We start from the raw sequence: 25,602 nt of genomic DNA on the forward strand, positions 1-25,602 counted from the left end.
CATCTGCCACAACAAAGGCCATCTGTGCTGTTAGGAGAGAGAAACACGACCTGCCAACTAACGCTAGAGCCATTTGGCTAGACAGCAGTGGGTTTTATGTATAGACAGAGTCAAAATTTGTTCTCATTTTAATAAACTTTTATAAACATTCTGCAGTGTAACAATGTATAATGGTTGGTTTGGATAATGAAGTATTGCAAGTAGTACCTGTAATTGGGGTTAGGCAGAAGTTCCCTGTGCAACGCAAGATTTAGTAATGACAAAAAAAAAGAGCCAACATTTGTAAAGACTAAGAGAACATGTTTTCTGCAAACTCATGTTTGACATGCATAATTCCTGGTATACAAACATCAGAGTTCTTCATTTTAGGCTACAATAAAGTTTCACACTTAACACCGTTCCAAGCTCAACCGTTTAACAAATTAATATTGCACTTAAATGCTCTCAAGCACCAGCCATTTAGTCACATCTTTCAATTTCTTACGCATGAACTCCCCAGACGCAGTTTACTCTCATATAGAGTAATTAGTACGAAAGGTCTCATTAAAAAATAATGCCAAAAACTGAACTAACAAGGAAATACTCTATTTTGTAACTTGTACAAATCTCAAATGCTCAAGTGCACTGTAGCAAAAAAACATTCACTTGTAGCAGAAGGGCTACTGTTCATCCTCGTTCTCTTGTCCAGAGCCTTCTGAACGATCACCCTCCACACGGTCTGAGGATAAAAGAAGGGAAGAGGAAGAAAGATCAGTCATTTAGACACCTGTTCAAGGTAGTAAAACCAAATGCTAGAGTAAGTATCCAGTGACAAATGCTGGTCAGTTAAAAAAAGCTGTGTAAATATCATTGATAAATTATCTTAAAAGATAATAATTAGACAAAATTTCTTAGCATTTGATATCTTTTACTTTAATGGCAGCAGCACTTAAGCTGCATAACTCTGACTGCTAGTTTTTTTTGTTTTTTATTGTAAAAATCCTACTGACCCCAAACACTTTAACAGTAGTGTACATACAGAATTTGATAAATGATCTAGAAACTGTTCAAAATCTTAAATATGTCTTGCTCATTTGGTCATTAACTTCCTTTGTTTTAATTAAATTTTAATTTCATAATTTTTTTCCAGCTTTAAGTGAAAAAGCCAAGGTTTCAATTTTGGTCTTTTGGATCTCATTGTATGTACAGTAGTCAACATTTGAAGTGGATAAAAACATTTAATCAAAGTTGTCCTAAAACCTATAGCCAAAATGTGTTCTTGTCTTAGGACAACTTTGATGAACTTTTTTGATCCACTTCAAGTGGTGACTACTATATACAGTCAGTGAGTTAAAAAAGGGACATGAGGAAGCTCACCTGTTCTGACGTGATTTAATGATGCCAGCATTCGGAGCATGAAGGAAGCAGGGACGGTGATGGTGTTCCTCGTCTCTTCCAGCATTAACTCATTACGAGCAATCACCTACATTTAAAAAGATGGCTTGCATTCCTTAACAGTGCCAAATAACTCAAGAAATTAAATCCACAAGCCAACACTTACTCCTATAGCAACGGCATAGATATACCAATACAACTGCCTCAAAATGCCTCTATTTTATGTATTTTCCTCTATAAAAGCAGACACTGTTCCTTAGCTCTAGTGCCATCTAGTGGGGATTTAATTACATCTCAAAACTAACAACAGGTTTGTGTTACTATATGCATTTAAATACACATTTTAAAGTCTGAAGAAGCAAAACAAGGTATTCTTTACAGAATTAAGCAGAAAATATTGTCCATACCTCTTCAGCAAGGACTCTGTTAAATGACAATGACTGTTCTAAAGGCGACCACAGCTTGATGTCATAGTCAATTCCAGATGAAGCAAGAACTGTAAAAAAAAAAAAAAAAGAAAATACCCCACATCAGACAAAATGATGTGATCCAAATCATCTAAACTAAAATGTTTCATGGGTCTCTATCTATTTTTTTCAGGTATCTTTTTGCTTACTGGGGTCATAAGGGTGAGGCTGTAGGCAGTTGACCACATGGTTGTCGGCCTCCAGCAGCATCAGGTGCTCTCCTGTGTGTCTGTCCCAGATGAAGATATGGCCACAATCCGAGCCGCTCATCACAAAGTTATTCCCCCAGAAACACGACTCTTTAATCTACATGCACAGTCAGGTCATTAAAGTGAAACATCTGTTAATCCTTTTTTTTACATGATTGTTTATATGTTGCACTAGAACTAATAAGAAGTGACAGAAAGCTGCTTTTTGTGTACAATATGCATGAGACAATAAACAGACAGCGTACCATGGTCCTGGAGTTGCGATGGCCCTTGTACATCATCTTGACAGAGGGTCTCCTGATATTCTGAGTCTCACTCTCTTCCATCTCTCGCCGTTCTTTTCTCCTGCGGAACAGCTCCTGGATCCGAGCTGCAGCAGAGCGTCTATGAAAAATAGAGCATGCAGAGCAATGCTCATGAAAAATCTATGCACAACAACTTTAACACACATTACAACTCAACAGCAGCTCAACATAACATTAGTCCAGGATGGTCAAATCTTCACAAGCTTCAGTTTTACAAAGTCTAACAGCATTGTGCGAGATAATATTTGATCTGAATTTTTATTTTCTTTTGCAGACAATGTAGATGGTGCCTCACCAATCATGGCATAACAGTAACGGCATTAACTTTTATGTGCATGTTAAATTCATACAGTGATGTGTTTTTGATATTTCATGGAATTTCAGTGTGACTTGTAGCTGTATTTGGTAACAGTCTCTTTAAAAGAACAACATTTGAATCTATTGAATCGCTGATGTCTCTAGAGAGCTGTGGAAGGTTAGTTTTTTGACATTATAAGATTTTTTTTAAAGAAATTAATACTTTTCGTTCAGTTAGGATGCATTAAATTGATCAAAAAAGACATGAAAAGACATTTACACATTATTCAATGTTATAAAAGATTTCCATTTCAAATAAATGCTGTTTTTTTAAACTATATTCAAAGAATCCTGTAAAAAAAGTATCATGGGTTCGAAAAAAATATTTTTTTGTGTGTATGTGTGAAAATCTGAATACAGTTTTTGAACTCCAAACAACTATACCTAAGGTAACTTGTAAATTCATGCATGAAATTAATTTACTTTATTAGTAACTAAACAAAGGGTCATTATGCAAACATTTAGTACACTCTCAGGCAGAAATAAAAAGTTAATATGAACTACTAAATCACACAAATTATATAATTAATAGCATATTTTACACAGCCAAACAAAATGAATACCAGGTTAATGAAAAGTAAATCAAATCTGCACACAGATTATATTTGTGTCCATCTCAGAAATATTACAGTACCTTATCATCCTATCACCTACAGCTGATCCTCTGTAATTAAATCTAATGAGAAGAGTAGCATTTTACTTATTATTGTCCAAAAGATAAACACTGTTTAGCATAAACTCATGTTCTCATGTTTTATGGGACTTCCCGTCTGTCATTTTATTTGCCTACACATTGTGATGATTTGCATCATTAAACATCTTGACATGACGAGAATCCATACCTCTGTCCCTGCCCTCCTCTGTACCTGGCTGAAGGGATAAGGATGGGGTCGTCATCGCTGTCATCAGAGTCCTGATTGCGGGATGGTTGAGTCGAACCCTGGCCAACCGTTCCAGCGGTCTCACTCCTCCTGCACTGCTCACTCAGCTCCGCCGAACCAGCAGCCTGGAGCTCCTCTGATGGAGCGCTGGGACGAGCCGTATCTTCGGTAGACAGGCCCTCTGGTGGCGCTGCCGGTGGCGTGCTGTTTTGAGAGCTGATGGAGGCCTTTTCTGTGCCACTGTCTACAGTTTGGCCCCCATCAGGGGTGGGTTGACTCCCTGAGGGTGAGCTTGAACCTGATTATGAGAGAAAAGTTAAGATAACCTCCAAAAATAAGCAAATTCTGTAGCAATGGGCATGTGGCTGTAGACTCACTTTGCTCTGAAGTTTGACCTTTGGGCTCCTCCGCTCTGGACTGGCTCTCACCCACCTCCCCAGGCTTCTGTCCTGCACTGCTGCCTTTGGCACTGGACGCTGGACTGCTCCTGTGCATAGTCAAAAAAAAAAGGTTAGTGAGTTGTTCTTACAAAAAATGGGAAATGTTCTTACTTAAAAATAATTTACTCAATTAAATAAAGGAGGACGCCATAGAGAATTTCAGACAATCATTTGCACTTCATAGGAATGGGTCTTTGTGAACTGGTTTTATAATTTGTTTTTATATCCATAAACTTGATGTCTGACTTGTCCAAGTATTATTTATATACTATTATAGTATTTCTTCATATTTTGAATTATAATATAATTATAATGATGTTATTACTATATTATAATAATTACAATAACAATATATTGTAATGTTTATATTTTCAGTTTTAGTCATTTTGTAATGTGCTTTTGTCATTTTTATTTATTTTTACTATATTTTGGTCATTTTAGTATTAGTTACAAAGGCAATATCTTATTTTAATTTTTTTGTTTTCTAGAATTAAGTTTTATTTTGTTTCAGATTTATTTCTATAAATGCAAATTAATTTAGCTTTTTTTCCTTTTAGTTAACATTAACAATATTTCCATTTACCATTTATGTTTCAGTTTTAGCCATTTTTAATACTTCAACTTCAACTTATTTTATTTTAATTTTATTGCCAAGGCAACATTCAAAACTTAAAAAAAAAAAAATTATAATAATTTAATCAAATTAAAAAATGTATTTCAACTAAAATTTGTTTTATTTCAGCGTTCTTTCAATTACCGAAAATGGCTTTTAATAATAGGTTGTCAACAACAACGCTGTTTATTTCTCAGAGAAAACATGAAAAATGTATACTTCAAATGCAGAAACGTACATACACAAAACTTCCTTTTGAGTTGAACATGACAAAGTTATTTCATTTTAGGTTTTATTAGATGGGTTCAAAATAATATATTGTGAATTTGTAAGCCATTATGAATGATTCATTAAAAGAACTAGTTCTTGCCTGTGAATCGGATCACACTAGTTGTAGCCTAATGTATGTTTATTGTTTGAACAATGTAACAGAAAGGCATTTCATTGCATTATTTTGTGGTACACATTTTTTTCAACTCGGTATTATATATATCAAGCCTTTTAAGGGTTTGTGGGCATGATTTGTGTGCTGAAGTCAAGGCTGATTCTCTGGTCACTCACCACTCATCCGTGAAGTCCAATTTGATGGTGCTAGTGGTGGTGCCTTCAGTGCTGTAGTGCAGACTAAGGACAGGTTCTGCTGTGCCAGTCCGCCCTGGCCCTGGAGGAGCGCTGCTGCTCCCGCTGCTGTAGCCGGGGCTGGTGCCGAGTGAAGGCGCTGATGTGGATGGCACAGTTTCTGTGGTGTCTGGGGAAGCTTCACTGACACCTGTACTCTGATCACTGATTACATGTCCTGCTGCTTCTGCACCTCCTGGAGGCAAGACAGAGAAATCATGTGGGATGTAAAACTGAGCTTTTAGAAAGAGCGCTTTCCTTAGGAACATTACATTTGTCCCAACTGCAGTTAATCACAGAAGCAGCCTTTCTGAAATATGTAATTATCATGGGATGCCTAGGTCATTTACCAATACTAGCGTTTCTGAAATATTGTAGTACTGAGAAATACCTTGTTTCAGAATGGAACAGATGGCAGCTTCAGATGCTCAGACTTTACTGAGAAATACTAATGTTTTTTTATTTGTTAATGTTTACAATAATGGTTCATATTTTAAATAAAGGAGCATAAGAGCATATTCATTTTTCTGTGCTATCGAGATTCGAGAATCATGCAGTTTCACCGTTATTTATATTGCGGCAAACATGGTGCCTAGTGTAGACAAAAAAGGAGAAAAAAAAGAATATGTGGCGAAGTGAGCTGCGCAGATAGATTCAGGCTACAAAAATTAGATTATAGTTTTGTTAAAGTTCAACAGTTGCAAGCAGTTAACCCAAAGCAAAGAGAATTAGCACAATGCAAGTGAAAGTAATAAGAGAATTTTAGGTTCCTTGTTCTGAGGGGAAAAAGCACACAGTCTCCGGTATGGACATGGAGAAAAGAGGACTGCCGTAAAGAAGAAATATCTCCAAAATCAGGGTTTGCTTAGTTTTCAGGAAACATTCCATATTCCAAAGCAGAATAGCAAAGTCATTTTAAAGGAGTCATATCATACTTTTTTTATAAATTTTAGTCAAGGACCATAACATTTTTTTGTTATAAACTATTTCATTTATAATAAAAAAAAAAAAAAAAAAAGTGTAAAGTCTGTATTTCAAAGCAGCGTATTAGAATGATTTCTGAAGGATCATGTGACACTGAAGACTCGAGTAATAACTGGAGTAATGTCACCACAAAAATAAACTACATTTTAGAGTATATTAAAACAGAAAACTGTTATTTTTGAGTTGTAATAATATTTCACAATTTAATTTAATTTGACTGTTTTGGCCATGGTGAGCATAAGAGAGCTCTTTCAAGACATTTTAAAAATACAGAATTCATTTTTCTAGCTTAGTTTTATTAAATACTATTTTTGAACTTGGATGAAAGTAATTACTAGTATGTTTCAGAATGTTTGACCCTATATAAAGGATATGAGCCCTTTAAGCTAAATTTTGATGTTTACGGGCCCACATCAGTCTCATAGAGGGTGAACTCATTGAGTAGAGAGTGAGGGGGAAAAATAATGTTTGAGGACATTATTTGAAAGATAAGCTTGATATGAACTCGGCCCCACAGGAGGGGAGAAAAAGTATGTCCATTGACTGAAAAAGATTGACAGAAAGCCTCTGTATCTTTCTGAAGTTTCTCTGTTTACCCTGAGGCACATCTGCAGAGTCTTCTTAAGATGACTGAGGACAAGAGACGCTTCAATCAGAAATGTACAGAGCTCAGGCGCGAGCGATTAAAAGAAAATGAGCAAAAGGAGAAGAAAAAAAAGAGGGAAGGACGCACCCTGCTCCTCATCCAGAGTCATGGATCCAAGCTGTTGGTTTACCACAGATGAGGGAGAATCTGAAACAAAAATAAGATGTACTGAACAACTGAAACAACAACAGAGCCAGTACAAACATTGCAGAACTAAATCCTCAGGAAACACGGCAAAAAAAACTTCCCACAACAAAGTCACAAACTCTGTAAAGATGAGTCTAGGAGGCTTAATTCTGAGTTAAAAACACAAAGCCAAGGGTTACAGATTGAGTAAACTGTTCCTTAAAAAACGTGAAATGACATCCAGGAGGTGAGCAAATACAAGAGCACAATTTATCAGGAACAAACTGATGCATAGCCTTCTTTTAATGCAGTATTCACTTTCAGGCAGAATAAACAAGTCACACAGCAATCTGTAGTTCAGGGGTTCAAACTGATGGTGGTAGAAAAGTTTATTCAGATGCCAGACCACACTGACAGTGCCTTGCAGCGACAAAGCAACCAGAAGTCATTAATTTTTGGAACGAGTTTGCGAATAACCAGCAAGATGTGATGTCAGGATGTTGCTGAACTAATAGTGCAATGCTTTAAGCACAGAAAAAAATACATTGCACACAGTAGGGTTATTGAATAAAATTAACTTTTCCTGAAGCGCCTGGCTTCAAAAAGCAACAAATATGTTCAGTTAGCCTCTAACCATTTCATATGTGTCTACAATAAGTGAACACATCACACTCGCTGATAGCATTAAGAAGTATTTTGCGGAATATTGCAAAGGGAAGTTCATCAAGAGAAGGTATGAAAAGAAAAGATAAACATGCATCAATGTTCAAGGTTTAAATTGGAGACTAAAAAACTGCCAATATCAAACAGTACAAACCAACTTTATATGTAATTATGTGATTGCATTTCAGGTGAATCAATCAACAGATGGCAGTATATGCATGTTTGACATCTGAGCTCTGTTCCAAGATCTAGTAAGCTGCATCACTTACTACTGACTACACAGGCAGCTAGCTTATAAAGCCCTGTCCTAAATCAAGGTGCATTTAATGTGGACATTTGTCCATAAAGTCAATTTGTCCAAATAGTCAGTTTATGATTCAGAAGGGTTCAAAAGTAAGATTTTTTTTCCTTAAAACCTTTATTTACACTCAAAAGTGACAGTAAAGATTTCTGCATTGTTCCCAAAATTCTATTTAAAATAAATGCTTTTGAATAAATGCATCATGTTTTCCACAAAAAGATTTAAGCAGAACAACTGTTTTCAACGCTGATAATAATAATGTTATATTAGAATGATTTCTAAAGTATCATCTTACACTGAAGACTAGAGTAATGGCTGCTGAAAATTCCGCACAGGAATAAATTACATTTTAATACATTACAATGGAAAAAGCTATGCTAAATAGCGATAATATTTCATAATAATATATGTGTAATACTATCTTATATTTAGGCCAAAGGAAAGTACATACACGGCATCAGGACTTTGGGCAGCTTTTGAGTCAAGTGTGTATCTGTGATGTCTAAAAATGTCACCTAGGTGGGCAGCTCACTAGGTTATGGAGCAGAGCTCTGCTTTTGGTGAATGTGAGCATGAATGACCAGCAGTTAGATGTGTGTGCGTCTGTGTGGCAGAGGGGAAAAGGAACACACTCCATAGCCAGAGGTGCAGCAGCAAACCAGGACAGCCATGAAACAGGCAGCCAGAGGGATCAGGAGGTTAAAGGAGAGCAGGGATGCAGGCTGGGAGGAGATGGTAACCTGCAAGGGGGCCTGCAGCAGCAGCCTGTTGGGCTGAGCTCTCTGTGCTGGAGGTCGCAGGTACAGAAGGGACTGTGCGTCTGCCCTGTCCTGGGGGGTCAGACAGGAGGAGCAGCCTCTGCAAACGTCTACATACTAAACTTACCGGCAGCCTGCGAGGACCATATTCTGACAGTGTGGGGTCAGAGGGAGAGAGAAGAGCAGGATGGGAAAATTTATGGGATGGGGAAAAAGAAGAGAGGCAAATCACAGATAAGGAGAAATGCTGAGTAAAAGAGCAAATTAAAGATTGAAGCTGTAGGCTGAGTGATGTCAGACAAGACTGCAGGGTTTCATCACCCGTCATAAAAAAGAAAAGAAAAAAAAAGCGTGCATTACTCTCACACGTCCACACATGTTCTATCTAGGGGCATGAACAGATACGCACACATAAAAATGCCTGCAATGGCACGATGAGCAAAATGCAGGGATTTATCATTCAATAAAATAGAAGACAAAAGACACTACATGTAACATCCTGCCTCTGTTCATGTGATTGTTGATGCAGGCCCTAACGGCACACAACGTTCAAAAAATAAACCCCACCTAAAGACAACAAATCAGTAAACACAGGTCTTAAAAAAAAGAAATTGCATAGTGTTTGATGGTTGAAAGCTGTATAGCAAACAGACATGATAAATGCACCAATTATATAAATGGAATGAAATGAATTTGATTTGAAAGTTCATTATAAGCACATCATCTTTATGGAGCAGAGATGCAATGACTGCATTTACATGCACAAGAAAATTCTGATTACATTTGGAATATGATCTGAATTAAGCCACTACTTTGGTTTTTACAAACAATTATATTGTAAAAATTTTAATTATATTTTAATTATACAACTGATTGTATCCTTGCTGAATAAAAGTATTAATTTCTTTTAAACAAAATCTTACTGGCCTCAAACATTTGAACAGGAGTACATGTGGACAAAAATCCCTTTTTTTAATAGCTGTGAAGCATGTAAATATCTATTTTTAAAATAAAACTTAAACATAATATATGGACTTTAAATGGAACATTATGTGCATGTAAACATGGCCATTGTCTCATATTAAAGATGAATGCACTCTTCAGTGTTTTGCCAACTGTGACAGGCTTACCAGATGAAGCTGCCTCTCTAGATGGGGTGGGAGTGACTGAAGGAGTGGATGTGGCCGAGGGAGTGGGCGTAACTTCATCCTGGCTCTTCTGCTCTGTGTCTGGGGAGGAGAGGAGAGAGGAGGAGGCAGCACTCTCCATAGAGGATGAGCTGGAGGGGGCAGGAGCTGTCACAGTGGAGGAGGAGCCTGAGGAGGAGGAGGAGATAGACTTGGGGAGAGGCTCTGCAGGTGCAGGAGGAGCAGCAGGTGTAGGTGGAGGATCAGAGGAGGGCATCTCCATCTCCATCGCACCTTCAGCTGAGACTTCAGTGGGCTCCTGTGCCTGAGTGTGTGTTTCTGAGGTTGCAGATGTTCCCTCTAGTCGAGCAGCCGTACCTGGAGAAAAGTCATCAAACCTTCAGTTTAATATTTAAGAGTAAAATATTAAATATTTAAGAGGTTTTTTTTTTTTTAACAGAGGACATTTAATTCCACAATTGACACGCTTTCATGTGTTACATGCTTCAATGCACAATTCAATGGTTGATGTTTATTGACGAAGAGGATCAAAGTTGAAACTGCCTCCATTGTGTAATGCCAATATAAGTCACATGGAAGAGCTTTTAAGGCTCTTATATACTTCAAGCTAAATAGAAGAATGATCTGGTCTGATGTCATTGCATCAGGTCCAAAGAAAGTTTGTTTGGATTTCGAAACAGCTTGCCAAAGCAAAGTTTCCAGAAAAGTTTGTTAACACCTTCAAACTACCATTGGCCCATGAAGATTTTTATATTATAACAATAGGTAGGTGTGCTCTGGGGTTCTGCCTTCTCTGACAGACTGAACAAAAGAAATCAATCTGAGAACATTTCCACATCAAAGTCAGACGCATGTCCAAGCTTGTAAACAATGGAGAGCTGCTTTATTTTAAAGTATTGAAGTTGTAATTCTAACTGAAAGCAACACTGACACAGTTTTTCACATTTAAGGCAGTAAAACTGCTTGCTTTAAAGCAATCTATAAAAAGTTACATAAATAAACGTGACTTTCTTGACTCAACTGAAATGCCGAATTACAGAGCTTGCGCAAACATATCCACATCTCTGTGACCAGATGCTATTTTCTTATCGAGAGGTCGGTATTGTATGTTATGTTTGTCGTTATGTTCACAAACAGTATACTATGGAAGCCCATTTCTGCCACTGAATAAAAAATTAAAAATGGTAATTGTGAGTTTTTATCTCACAATTCTGACTTTTTTTCCTTGCAATTTTAAGTTTACATCTCGCAATTCTGACTTTTTGTCTCAGAATTGTGTGACATATACTCGCAATTGCGAGTTATAACAATTATGAGGGGCAAAAAGACTGATATGTTCTCAGAATTGCGAGTTTAAGTCTTACAATTCTTGTAAGGTAAATTCTTTAAGAGTTTTTCTCGCAATTACGAGTTTATAATCACAAATACTGACTTTATATTTCACAAATGTGAAATCATATCACACAACTGAGAAAAAAAGTCAGAATTGCAAGTTTATATCTCATAATTCTGAGAAAAAAAGTCTGAATTGTGAGATGTAAACTCGCAATTGCAAGAAAAAAAAATCAGAATTGTGAGAAAGTCGCAAGTACCTTTTTTTTTTTTTTATTCAGTGGCGTAAATGGGCTTCCATAGTATACTGCTGCTTACATATACGGAAATCCCAAAATATACTTTCTATCCCAAATCAAAGAAAGAAAAAGAACTTTGAAAAGAACTCTGAAGGATATATCAGTATATTCACAGTGTTTATATTCAGTATATTCAGTGTGGATCTGAGCTGTTTTACCTCTGGGTCGAGTTTGAGGGCGTGTTCTGCTGCTCTGGGCCTCACTGGCCTCCTCAAACCAGCGTGACAACATGTCCGACATCCTCTGCATGAGCGATACATTTGGACTCTGCTCTCCTGCAAAGATAACAAACTTCTTCGTGATCAATATCAAACCAGATCAAAACCGAAATCATTCCACTGACGGAAAGCAGAAGCACTGGAAGGCTGCTGTTTACATCAAGAGCAAGCTGCACTATGCCAGGAAGTAGTGAAGTAAAGCAGTCTTTGGACTAAATCCCTGTGAAAAGCTAACAAGCTCCCCTTAGACAAACTAAGCTGTTGATATTCAAAGTCAGAAGTACTGAGGGAGATTAAAGATGTACTGAGAGACACTAGAGAGACTGCAGGCCTCAGATCATCAAAAACATGGAGGAGAATGCCAGTGCGGACAACAGCTCTGTTCGTGGAGGAGACAGCTGGAGCTGAAGTGGATGTGCAAATGAGTTGTGGTAAACAACTATGTTAGACAACGCCTCTATGTTTTAACATTTTAATACAGTTTTAAAGTATAACAGACCTTTTTGACTGGGTGTGGCTAAGTAGAAATTGCTAATAAATAAAATAAAACAAACATTTTGGATTAACTATGAAATGCTGCTAATAGATATAATAAATAGTGTGGGATGGGATACACTTTTCAGGTCTTACAGAATTTATTAGTGATGGAGTTAAGCTAGACTAGGAAGTGCTGATTATCATATAAAATTAAGCTGCTTTATACAACATCTGTTAGTCCAAAATGAATAAACAAAATCGATCAATGATTTGTGATTTCTGACAAGTACAAGAACACACATATCTGTGGATCTATTCCTGGTGCATTAATCTGAAGTCACCCAATAAATGTGTTTGTAAACAAAGCCCTCGGTGTTTATTTGCCTGTGTATATGTACCATCCGTGCTGCTGTGTGTTGAGTATTTGTGACACCGATAGAGCGTGCATGTACGTTCTCATCTTACCATCACGTTCCCTCTCGCTCTCAGGCCGAGCGCGCGGTCCTGTGTCCGACCAGTCGCCTCTCAGACGCAAGCGCTTGACCGGGGGCTGCCTTAGCTGTGGGAAGACACATCAACAAGCTGTCAGTCACAGTCAAAACCACTCACATGCCCTAAAAAGATCACCCTTTACCCCGTGACCTGACATCACTTTAGAATCATCTAGTCCGGCAAGTTTGCAGGAAGTATGACCAACAAACATTTTAATGAGGGCAGATCTCATAATGGTAAAAGAGGGCTTGGCTACTGTACAATGCAAAGTGAAACAGAATTGCCATTATGGATTGAAACCAGAGGTGTGTTACATGGGGTTCACCTATTATTACATTGTTTGATAAAAAGTATTTTTTGAAAAGTAAAAGGAAAGTAAATAATGAGTTTTTGAGTTCTTCTTTTGGCCTAAACTACCCCTCTAAAAAACAATACTCAATTCGAAACTATATGTATCAGGTGGTTTCTGCATCCAACAAAGCGTCATTGGTCTGAAAAAAGTGAAAGACCTTGGGATGTTGATGGGATAAACTATTGAGGCCACTTTGTCACGTGCCTCACTCTCACACTTTTACCATCTCAGTCAGTCAGGACACTCTATTTTGGGAGCTAGGGTGCATTAACAAGACAAGTACCAGCTCTAACACAGCCACATTAGACCAAACAAAGCACATCAGAGACCAATGCGTTCATTCTAAAAATAATCTAATAATGAGCACTGCAGCTTCTCTCCACTTCACATGGAGGAATAAAATGAGCTATTCTTTTTTTACTTGGTTAAGAGGCTGGAAAGGACACATGCCTGTTAAGGTGCTTGTGGTTTAATGCAAAGCGTCATTTATTTTAAGAAAGACCTGCAGTACTCAGATTGGCTCTTTAAAAAAAGTAATATTTAAAATGTAAATTTGAATACTTGATTGATTTAACCAGTAGTTGTAGTACATTACTTCACAATACCTCCTCAGCAGGGCATTTTTTTGTAATAGATGGGCCTCATGCTAATGAATAGGCTAAGAGGGCTCCTCTCTAATATCTCTGCTGCCTACAATGAGTTTGAATACCATACATACAAGTAAACCATACTAAGCCCTCAACAATTTCACACTGCTCTAGCTCCACATTCACTGATTTCAAAAGAGTTGAGTAAAACCTTGGTGTTGTAGCAAAGATTTATTGAAGTCAACAGGAGCTCCTCCGCTCTCACAGGCAATCATTGTGCACTGGGTGCCTATTTCTGTCTCAGCTGTGGAGCTCTGCGTGTGTCTGCACCTCTATTTGGAAAGGAATTTGATCGCGGGGGATCCGGACACAGCTGATCACACCGTACAACAGCTGAAGGGTCCAGAGTGGTGACCTAGCAAATTTCACCACTATAGTCCCAATAAAGGAGGAGTATGTAGACTGGCAGTTTAGTTTAAGGAGACTTCTGTTTAAGTATATATGCAAAAGAAAATATACATATTTTTGATGTTTGACCAAATAAATAAGCATAAGAGAAAGAAACTTATTTTTAAATGAATCTGCATGGATGTTATGCTTCTCCTGGATTGGCTGTGATTGTCTTCACTGGTATCAAAAATGTGACACATTGTGGCAGATAATTGTTGCTGGAAACATGTTGCATCACGCTTGGTTAGTACACGATGTAACAATCACAAAGCCTGTCTAACTTCCTTTGCTTTTTCTTTCCCTTAAAGTTGCACTCAGTCATACATCTCCTCATTAGAAAAGTTTTATACACAAAATAAATGAATTGTATTTTGAAAATATATTTAGGTTCATGTAATCATGCTGTGTTACTGTACAATTTCACTCATTGAATACATTTGGTACAACATCAATATGGTATTAAGATATAAAATTCCCTATTGCACATTTGTATTCCCTGGCCAGAATCAATCTTAACAAGGAAATATCTCTCAGCAGCACAGCAAGCAGTGATCCACATCCTAAACCATAGTATCAATGTCGTTTGAACCATCCTCTCTGACATCCTCTACAAAACTCATTTCAAACTGCACCACTGAAGCGCAGTACTGCTGAGGATTATACAGAGTGCATGAGACAAGAGCGCAGGAAACTTCAAAAGTCCTTTATTTAGATTTTGCTTTAGGCATGAACAGACTAACAGCACACACTTGCCCCAGACCAGTCGCTCTTGACTTTCGGATGTCTGGCTCCATTTCCATTAGGGCTGCACAAATTATGGAATTCAAATCGAAAGTAGGATATGGTCTTATGCAATTAATAAACCACAAAAGGTTGCAATTTCGTTACATGATACATAGTCATAACTTCAGAGTGAACAAGCAGCACTCGGGTGTCTGTAGTCAAGTACATGCATGCATCTCATGCTTTCACATACTAGTACAGTTCACTTTAAAATTGTGCTTGTTTACCATAAAGATATACATTTTAAAATTTGCTGGGTATTTACCCATGCTCAGCCCTCAGGCCACCCAAGATGTAGATGAGTTTGGTTCTTCATCAGAACAGATTTGTAGAAATTTAGCATTACATCACTCACTCACCAATGGATCCTCAGTGAATGGGTGCCGTCAGAATGAGTCCAAACAGCTGATAAAAACATCACAATAATTCAAAGCAATCTACATGACTCTAGTCCATCAATTAACACCTTGTGAAGTGAAAAGCTGTTTGTACGAAAACAAATCTATCATTTATACATTTCTAAACTTCAAACGAGTCCTCTATCCATAATATTGCATGCTCTAGTGAAAAAGTTGTCTCGTCTGAATCAAGAGAGTAAAAAGGCACAGATGTTTAAAAGAGAAAAGAAAACGAGCTGTCAAAAACAAAAATTGTTGGTGGATTGTGATGAGATGAGAGAGGACAACAGGGAATGGACTTTTTCACTGGAAGAAGCATTATTATGGATTATGGACCGGCATTTTAAACTAAAGCAATGGATTAAACACCTTACTGATGGATTTGTGTATTACAAACCCACAGCTTTTTGCTTCACAAGACTATTTTGATGGACTGGAGTCGTTTGAATTACTTGTGGATTATTGTGATGTTTTTATCAGCTGTTTGGACATTCTGATGGCGCCCATTCACTGCAGACGATCCAGTGATGTAATGCTAAATTTTTCCAAATCTGTTGATCCGATGAAGAAACAAATTCGTCTACATCTTGAATGACCTGAAGGAGAGTAAATTTTCAGCAAATTGTTATTTTTAGGAGAACTGTTCCTTTAATTCGGCATGAAAACATTTGAATGCTTGGTATTTTTAATGTGACACTGATATCACAAGAACTTCTGTGGCAAGAGCTGTTGCAGTCTTGTCAAGTGCTGTGTTGCAGATTCGTGGGTTTTTCCTTTTTGTTCTGCTCTCACAATGTGAAAATGACAAGAGACACTGTATTCTTGCGATCTGGTCATCTGATTTAATGAATTTCCCATGAATTATTCCACTGGTCTACACTTGGAATTCTCTCGTTTCTCTACACAAAACCTCAGTCACATCTTTCTCTGTGTCTATATTTTCACAGGGTGCTTTAAATCCTTATTTTCTTAACTTTTCTTCACTGCTAATCGTTATTAGCATCCGGAATGTTTTTGAAGTAGGGAAATGCAATAAATCAGATACTGTATTTTTTTATCTTTTTAACTATTTTTATATAAATGATGTAAAGCTAATTCTCAATGTTTCTAAAAACAATCATTTCAGTCAATGCAACCTCTAATCTGACAACAAATGACCTCAGGTACACACTATAATGGGAATGGGGTTTATGGGAAAGTCGTGGCCTAATGGTTAGGGAGTCGGACTTGTAATCGAAAGGTTGCGGGTTCGAGTCCCCGGCCGGCAGGGATTGTAGGTGGGGGGAGTGAATGTCCAGCGCTCTCTCCACCCTCAATACCACGACTGAGGTGCCCTTGAGCAAGGCACCGAACCCCCAACTGTTTGACAATGTCGTGACGTATTGTCAAGTATGGTGACCCATACTCGAAATTGGTGCTCTGCGTTTAACCCATCCAAGTGCACACACACAGCAGTGAGTAGTGAACAAATGCACACACACACACACACACACACACACACACCGTGAACACACACCCGGAGCAGTTCTGAGAGTTTAAGACCTCTCATTGCAGTAATCGAAACAGAAAGGACACAGATCCATATCGGACTCCAAATGATAAATATAAAAGATCATTCAATCACGTGGCACATATTTGTTCCACTGTGAACCTGATACACAGAAGAACAAAAGGCTGAAATGCTGAACACGAATAATTTCTTACCCGTAGCTCTTGTTCCCAGCATTCTTCTGTCATAGATCCTCACTGAGCTATCTGAACAGCCCACAGCAAGATAGTAGGGGACCAGGGGGCAAATGGATATTGAGGTAGCGGCTCTCCGGCAATTAATCAAAATGTCCTGATATGGGACAGCAGAGAAAAAGAGAAAGTAGTGACTGACATAGAGAGGAAGAGAGGAGTAAATATGTGGATAGTAACTTATCAATCAGAGCATCTTTAATAAAGATTACAGTATCGTTTGGAATATAATCAATGATATGCATTATGTTTAAAAGGGTAATCGTTTTTTTAAGAAGTCTCTTGTGCTTGCCAAGGCTGCGTTAGTTTGATCTAAAATACAGTAAAAACTATTTAAATATAAGAATTAAAATTTTAAAAAATAACTGTTTTCTGTTTTAATAAATATTAAAATGTAATTTATTTGATGGCAAAGCTGAATTTTCATCAGCCATTACTCCAGTTTTCTGAGCATTACAGTACTATTCTTCAGAAATCAAACTAATATGATTTCTGGTGCTCTTATTTAGTGCTCAAGAAACATTTATTATTATCACTGTCGAAAACTGTTGTGCTGCTCAATTTTGTGGAAACTGTGATATATTTTTTCAGGATTGTTTGATGAAAGTTCAAAAGAACAGCATTTATTTGAAACATACTTCTTTGTAACATTATAAATAGTTCATACGGTGATTTTCGATCAATTGAATGCATCCTTGATAAAAAAAAATGTAAAAAGTATTTTTTTTTTCCCTTTCAAAAAAGATATCTAAATGTTACTGCATCAGATCAGCAATGGTATAAGTACATTCTGTTATGAGTATAAAAAAAGGTCTCAAGGACCCCTTCAGTATCTGCACAAATAATAAAGGGTAAAAAACCTTGCCATTAGATAACAAAATATCCAACCAAATGACATTTATTTTATTATTTGTATTGTATTATGAATTGGTTCAAAATCCTGCTTCACATGTATTGTGTATTTTAAACCTATTCAACAGCCAAAGCCCTGCCACTGGCAGAACCCAAGCAGAGATCCAAACAGCACTTACAAGCAGTGTGCTTGTTGTCTCTGCCACAAACAAAAATGCCTTCTGATGGCAACAGAAAGCAATTGTGCCCTCAGGCCACCAGCGTCCACACCACACACACTATGTGGGTTTAAAAATCAAGGTTGGATGCTGCTTCCTCAAAATGTGTCTGAGGTGCAGGTTCTGCAACAGCATTATTCACCAGCTGTAATGGTGAGACTGAAGGGTGTGGGAGGGGAGCCTGATCTCAGATCAATACAGCAGCTCCTCCCCAGAGCACAACCAAAAAGGAACATGCTGAGCTTGTGTGTATACAGTGTTTGATGATGTATGTATCTACTACACATTCAAAACCTTCTTACATCTTTACAGTCCTCTTTTGTGCAGCTCGTCTTCATACGCAAGTCAAACCACCTCACTGTACCGTCTTCTCCACAGGACAAGAAAGTATATGGGTCATTTGGAACCGTCATTATCTGTAGACAGAAACAGAAAGAGAAAAATGTGAGACATCAACCTCCACCTCACCACATGTCAAGTGCAAACAAAGACATGGCTGACACAGAAATATTACCAATCCCTCTTTGTGGCTTTTATTTCCTTCTCACAGCACTCTTCACATAACATGATACCTCATAAGCAGTGCCATAGTGGCAGGTGAACTGGCACTGCCTGTTGATTTCTTGGCTCTTCTCTGTGTGTGTGTAGAAAATGATGCCATCTCCTGAGCAGGACACAATCTGTTGATCATTAGTGTGGGGCATGAACTTTGCGCTGAAGATGTTGGCCCGGTGTCCTGAACGAATAGTCGTCTTGACCTAAAAACAAAAGTACAATATGTTAATTTTAACTTAACTGAATTAAAAAAACAACAACAAATAGGCCACTTATTTGCACAGGATTGGTTTAATCAAGCTTTAACATTTTTGAATGATCAGAATTCAATGCATCAACATTTTTAGATTCTTTTCTAGAAATCTGGCAGCTATTGATGGATACAGATGACAAGTATTTTCATGTTATTGCCTATAACTAATAAATGGACTAGATTAAAAATTCTGTATTCTAAATGGAAAAGCATGAAAATACATTTAACAGTTATTTAATTATGATTTAGAATATTAGATGACAGCAAAGGTCATCTATACATGTATGTAAATTAGACTAAATCATATCCAATATCCACCGATACCGATAATTAAAAAATTCAAATATATTCCAATAACAACATGTGCGCCAGAGATAAAAAAGAATCCAATATTTTAAGACAACGCCAACATTAGCACACATTACTAAAGTGAAATACATTTTTATTTATATCATTATTTATATCATTGTGTTATCTTACCTTTCTGTTGTAAGGGTTTGTGATAGCCAAGTTAGTGTCATCAGAACCTGATAAGATGTATTCTCCTGTCTCATTCCAGGATATGGTGTTAACCTTTAAAGAAACATAATAACAGCAAATATAAACAACAATGTTGATTACTCTTAAAACAAAATGCTAATTTCTTCTGTTCAATGAACTGTGCCATAATTTTGTATAGCTCCATCAATTTCTTTAAAGAAATGAAACACTCTGTCATCATAGATACAAAAACCCATGACATTTCTACTCCAATTCGTTTAAACATTTAAATGGTGGCTGTCATAAAAACATGATGGATTTATTAAAGCATAAATGAAACATTGAAGAACAGTAAAAATTCCAATTAATGTATTATATGGTGCATATATTTAGCAAAATGCTCCTCTCTAGAGTTCATTTCTCTAATGAGGTCACCGAATATGTTTTTTCTGAGGTAAATATGGCGTTACGTGATTTAATGTTTACAAGCTGTTACATTGACATCTTTCCACGGTTGAAACACTGATTGAGGCTTACATGAGGCAGGATACAGATCTCGGCAAGTTTTAGTCTTTCTTTTATCACACCTTTGGACATTCAGGATTTAAGACTCTATATTGTTCTGTAAAAATGACAATCGATTAAAATCGAGAAATCGATTTTTTTACCCAGCCCTAACTACTGATATAATCATTATTTTAACCATCACATAAAATGAGGCAGTCTGTGCTGCCTGTCGCTTTAAGAGCAAGCGATCAATATTTCATTAACTCAAGGCTGATACACGCTTCCTCCTCTTTCTAGAGCAGCTCAAACCTCATCACACAGGGTCCATTTCCTTTGACCTCTGCCTTTCTAAAATAACATCACTGGGAGGGATTAAGCATTTATCCCTCATTCTGCTCTTCCTCTTTTCACTCTACGGCTCTGCTTTGTGTAGTGGGGAGATGGAATTAGATTGTGTTAGATGTAGTAAGATGCACTGCATGTTAAAATAACAAGTGTTGAAAGCAGCCTGAACGGTGTCATTAGTGAACGCGGGGAGTGTGCTTAAAATGAGACTAAAATGGAACCTGAAACGTTACCAGAAAACATAAAACCTGAAACGTAAAGTCAGGTGATAAAAGACACCCATCTCTTCTTGCAGTTAAAAATGCACAGCAGGTTTTCTGTGCATTTGTCCTGATTTTTCACATAAACTAACACAGTTCAAAAAGAGTGAAAGAGGAAGGCCATCAGAATAAAAAAACTGTTTATAAACTGCATCTGTTAGCAATTTCCATAAATAGGAATAGCTTTTATAAAGCAATAAAGGAACAAATTCCATGTTCTTTTTAGTGATAGAATTAGATATGTATGCAAGGGCAGTTTATGGTCAAACACATATTTTTCATTAATTTATGGGAATATAAATCAACATTTAGCACCTGCAAAGTGAAAGCTAGATTTAGAACACTATAGCTAACAATATCTAGATTCTACATCTGCAACCTTTTACTTGCAACCCAATTACACATTCTGTCAATTATTTTTTTAGTTGTTTATGTTCAAATAAAACTCTGTTTTTTAAAAAAGATTACTCAAAAACGAAAATTCTGTCATCATTTACGCACCCTTCATTTGTACAAACCTGCATGAGCTTCTATTCTGATGGGCACAAAAGAAGATATTTTAAAGATATTTAACCAAACAGCTGATGGTAGCCATTGACTTTCATAGTATTGAAAAAAAATTGTCAATTGTTTTGTTACCAACATTCTTCAAAATATCGTCTTCTGTGCTCAACAGAAGACAGACAACTCATACAGGTTTGGAACTTAGATGCTTACAAATTTATTTGAGCAAGAATTGAGTAAAAACAGTAATATTGTGAAATTTTCTTACAATTTAAAATTTTATTTTAAAATATACAAAACAGAGAAAGGGTTTTTCTCAGATTTTTCTAATATGCTGTTTTGCTACTCAAGAAACATTCTTAGAAACTGCGATTTTGTCTATATCTTGATTAACAGAAATGTCAAAATTATGGCATTTATTTGAAAAAATATATATTATCTAAATATATATAAATCTTACTGACCCCAAACTTTTTGAATGATAGTGATAGTTTATCAGAATACATAATAAATTCAAAGATACAGCCAGATGGTGTAATTATGGCATCTACCAGCGGAGGCTTTACAAAGGTCAGGTGTTGTATCTGCATATTGTGATTAGCCCTTGGTAGACCATATTAAATATGCTGCAATTTTTTTCCTGCTGTGTTTCTACCCATCTTTAGGTCACAAATGCTCACAAAGGTCACTTAATTATTACTACCATATTCAGTATGAAGGCCGTTACCAGACTATAGCAAAATACAGAATCATTTTCACTGACACAAACAAATTGAAAAAACTCATGTCTGTTAAAGCCTGTTAACGGATATATTGGAGTGTTTATTTGCGAGGCTTGCAATTAAAGTAGAGTGCATGGCTTCGTCGGATGTCCCAGCAGTAAAGCACTGACAAAATTATGTCCCCAATGGCTGCCTGGCGCCTATCAGGCTTTGAGTTTAAAATCACTGACAGATAAAGAACAGGAGCCACTGATAAGTGGGTAGAAAGAGACACACACACAACACTCACACAAAATAGAAGCACAGTGATTCCCCTGAGACAATATAACCCAGACAGGCACATTCTCCTTTAGGCACATTTATCAATGAAAAAAATTAGTCAATATAAAAAGACTGCTTCAGACACAACTAGAGACTTCATTACAGGTGAAACAAAGACTTGAAAGACTTACGCATCCATCGTGCACACTGAGAACAGCTTCGAGTTTCAGTCGTTGCACAAACTCTCTTCTGCCTATAAAAAAAACATCCAAGGTCATTTGCATTGTCTGTTAACTTACAGAAGAAAATAAGAACAGTATTTAATCTGTCCCACATTCAATTCAGTTCATTAAAACTGTCATCTCTGTGCCACTGGCATCACCAAATATAACTGCACAACTGACTGTTTCCAAACAGGTTTCTCCCCATCTTCTAGTATGATGTTTTTTAAAGGAATTAATACTTTTTATTTAACAAGAATACAAATTTGGATGTGACTGTAAATGCTTCTTATACCTCTTACAAAAAAAAAAGATTTCAAATAAATGTTGTAAAATTCCTTTAAAAAGGTATCACAGCTTCTACATAAATATTAAGCAGCACAACTGTTTTCAATATTGATAATAATAAGCACCAAATCAGGACATTAGAATGATTTCTGAAGAATCACGTGACACTGAAGACTGGATCGATGGATGCTGAAAATTCAGCTTTGCATCACAGGAATAAATTACATTTTCAAATATATTAAATTTATATATTAAATTAAATATATTAAACTAAAATTAATATATATATATATATATATATATATAACAAATCCTAAATTCATATTTATTTTAAATTCTTATAATATTTTACAATGTTTGTGTATTCATTGTATTTTTGATCAAATAAAATGCTGAGCTGAGGTTAGCTATATAAGTTTATATGAGTAATAGGCACACATCTAAGTTTGAAAGCTCATTTATGGGGTAAATCTAAACTGAAGCAACCATAAAACTATATTATGTGGCTGAGAAGGCTGGGATGATTGTTAATGGCTGCTGATATCTTCATTGCTCTGGAGAACTGCCACAATGCTATTACATTACCTCCTGCATTTGCTGAGTCGCTGTACAAAGACGGAAAACACCCTGTCATACACTGTTGACAACCACCCTGATTTGGTTCTTGTTTTGTGTTTTGCTTGTCCAATCTCTTATTAATTACCTCAGATTTATTTGACATGCAAATACTGTGATTTAGAACCCAACAATACTGGTGCTTTACAACTACAATAGCAAGTCGCATTCAATGCTGTTTGCATTAAGAAACATTAATAGCATTTCTGTTTCTATTCCTGACAAGCAGATATCTGTATGTGGTTGGTAAAAGACAGATCTTTCCATGGCTGTATTTTCAGCCTGTGTAATAAGGAGCTACAAATAGCAAGTGCCAAACTTAGGTCAACCATTTTCAATGGTGCGAGCCTGGAGAACAGCACTAGCCTGAGATGACACAGCTCTATGCATTGATGTTCACAGAGAATGGTCTGCCAAGAAAACAAAAGCTGAAATTCATGCAAAACCTCTTGAATGGGTTAGAATTTGTAAACTAGAAGTTGTTAGCATTTGTAGGAATGTAGGTTAAACTCAACTCTCAATCCATTCATAAATGCATAAAACAGAGATACTCTGTGTTGTTTTTTTGGCTGATACCGTATGTGTTTCTAACCGTTAGCATTGGCAGGCTTTATAACATGAACGAGAGCCGAGCTAAATACAGAACACTGAACCATATGCTATCATCACTATCTGAATGTGAGATCCAGGGTAAAACAGCTCACAGACACCAAAGACTAAACATACTGGCACTATCCATTAATCACATAGAATTCCACATTTAATTCTTAGGGTACAGAGAAGAAATGAGCTAAACGGGTATTGTCAAAAATACATATTTGGGTCAGACTAGGTGGATTCTATTACATAAGCGTGCTTTGAAGTCGGCCAAGACTGGCTGACACTTCTCTCAGGTCTCTCAGCTCAAGTGTTATGTTGCAGAGGGCTACATAACAGAGCTACAAATTCATCAGTAGGGTCAAATTTGGTGATTTGTGCGAAATTTAACATTTTAAATTTTATTTATGGTAATATACTGAGGATCTCCATCAATAAATAAATAAGAGCTATATATATATATATATATATATATATATATATATATATATATATATATATATATATATATATAATGTCTTTAATTATGTATTTACTCAGAGACAATACATATTAATAATACATAAATATCTACACAGATTTATGTGCCAGATTTAGCCAGGTAGCTCATTTTCATTGGCAGTCCCAGTACTACAAAGCAATAAATCTACAAATCATATCTGTAATTAACACTGAAAATCCTTTTCTCACTTTGTTGCCCTAAAGATCTGTGCTGACATTCAATAAATGCATGCACCAATTTGCATATATACTGTAAAATGCAAAAACACAAACCTATTAATATCTCATGACAGGTACATCCTTCTACTTTTACATACTGCTACTTAAACTATATTGTTCTTAATTGTCAGAGCGTTTTTTGAAAATCTTTTTTCTTGGCAATTTACAGTTCATTATAACTTATAAATGGTTCATTTTTATATGCCACATCATGCTTATATATTTTAGAAAATAACATTTGAACAAAGGACTTGTGAAGGATTGATAGCATTAAACAATAGTAACATTTGTGACACTTTCTGTGGGGTCTATTTGACTTGAAATAATATCCAACTGTGCATATTTAATAAGATATGCATCATTTGGGTATTTTAAAAGTTTAAATAGGTAAAATCACAAGGCAGAAAAGGAAGCAGAATACTGTAGCCAATTCAACTGTAGTACTTCCCCTTAAATCTAAAAATCAACACAATGCAATTTAGCACAGAGCTCTTCCCAGACAAATCAGCTGGGCATTTCAGTTTTTCTGTATAACACCGATAACATGTCGTCCTGAAAACAGATAAGCATTAGAGTAACAGGTCAGATGATCTTTAACCAGTGTCCCTGTCCTGTGTACAAGCTCAAATGACAGCTGTCACCTAGAAAGTCTTGGTCAACAAGTCTCCCAGCTGATTTTCAAGTGCAACGGTGTTATATTGGTCGTAGTTCCTTACCTAAATAATTTGTCCTGACCGCATATGGATCTGTGCATCCAATGGTGCGTTTTCGTACATCCCAAATGAGGTTGCCAGAGCAGGACATGGTGTTTAAACTTCTAATGTTGAGACATGCATGGATGAAAAGGGGAGAGCAGACGCTTTTCTCGTGTGTTTGTCTTCCTCTTCAGTGGCGTTTGATTATTATTGTTTCCCTTTACGGCTAATAGTGACTATAAGTTCATCGACAACTGATACTGGACGAATGAGAAAATATTACTCCTCGATATGGACACCCCCGCGGCGATCCGTTTCCGACACTTTGTGCATGATTGCTTTGAGGTGTAGTAAAAATATTGCGCTTCTTGTTTGGCTATCCGCTTTAGCCTCTGCTGCTCTTGTACGTCAAATCCATCTCGAGCCCAAAGCCAATGGAAGCGCGAGACGCGCAGTGTGTTTACTGTAATGTGTGCGTCGCTCTGGAGAGC

At 36.7% G+C, this 25,602-nt stretch overlaps 1 protein-coding gene across 1 annotated transcript; it reads right to left on the bottom strand.

The window, feature by feature from the left end:
- Positions 1 to 110: 110 nt before the first annotated feature.
- LOC306875643 (DDB1- and CUL4-associated factor 6-like) lies at positions 111 to 25,547 on the bottom strand. Its single transcript, XM_079426331.1, has 22 exons — positions 25,133 to 25,547; positions 22,167 to 22,228; positions 19,377 to 19,469; positions 18,661 to 18,846; positions 18,391 to 18,504; positions 16,983 to 17,118; positions 14,847 to 14,902; positions 14,664 to 14,747; positions 12,682 to 12,775; positions 11,680 to 11,796; positions 9,873 to 10,247; positions 8,725 to 8,892; positions 6,982 to 7,041; positions 5,208 to 5,460; positions 3,971 to 4,080; positions 3,579 to 3,891; positions 3,347 to 3,388; positions 2,296 to 2,434; positions 1,991 to 2,147; positions 1,782 to 1,870; positions 1,357 to 1,462; positions 111 to 718 (listed from the first exon to the last, which is right to left on the bottom strand). The coding sequence occupies exons 1-22, from the start codon at positions 25,218 to 25,220 to the stop codon at positions 660 to 662; spliced, it is 2,901 nt and encodes a 966-aa protein (XP_079282457.1). The 5' UTR covers positions 25,221 to 25,547; the 3' UTR covers positions 111 to 659.
- Positions 25,548 to 25,602: the final 55 nt, after the last annotated feature.

Source organism: Barbus barbus (genome assembly GCF_936440315.1).
Source record: "Barbus barbus genome assembly, chromosome: 10".
NCBI lineage: Eukaryota > Metazoa > Chordata > Actinopteri > Cypriniformes > Cyprinidae > Barbus > Barbus barbus.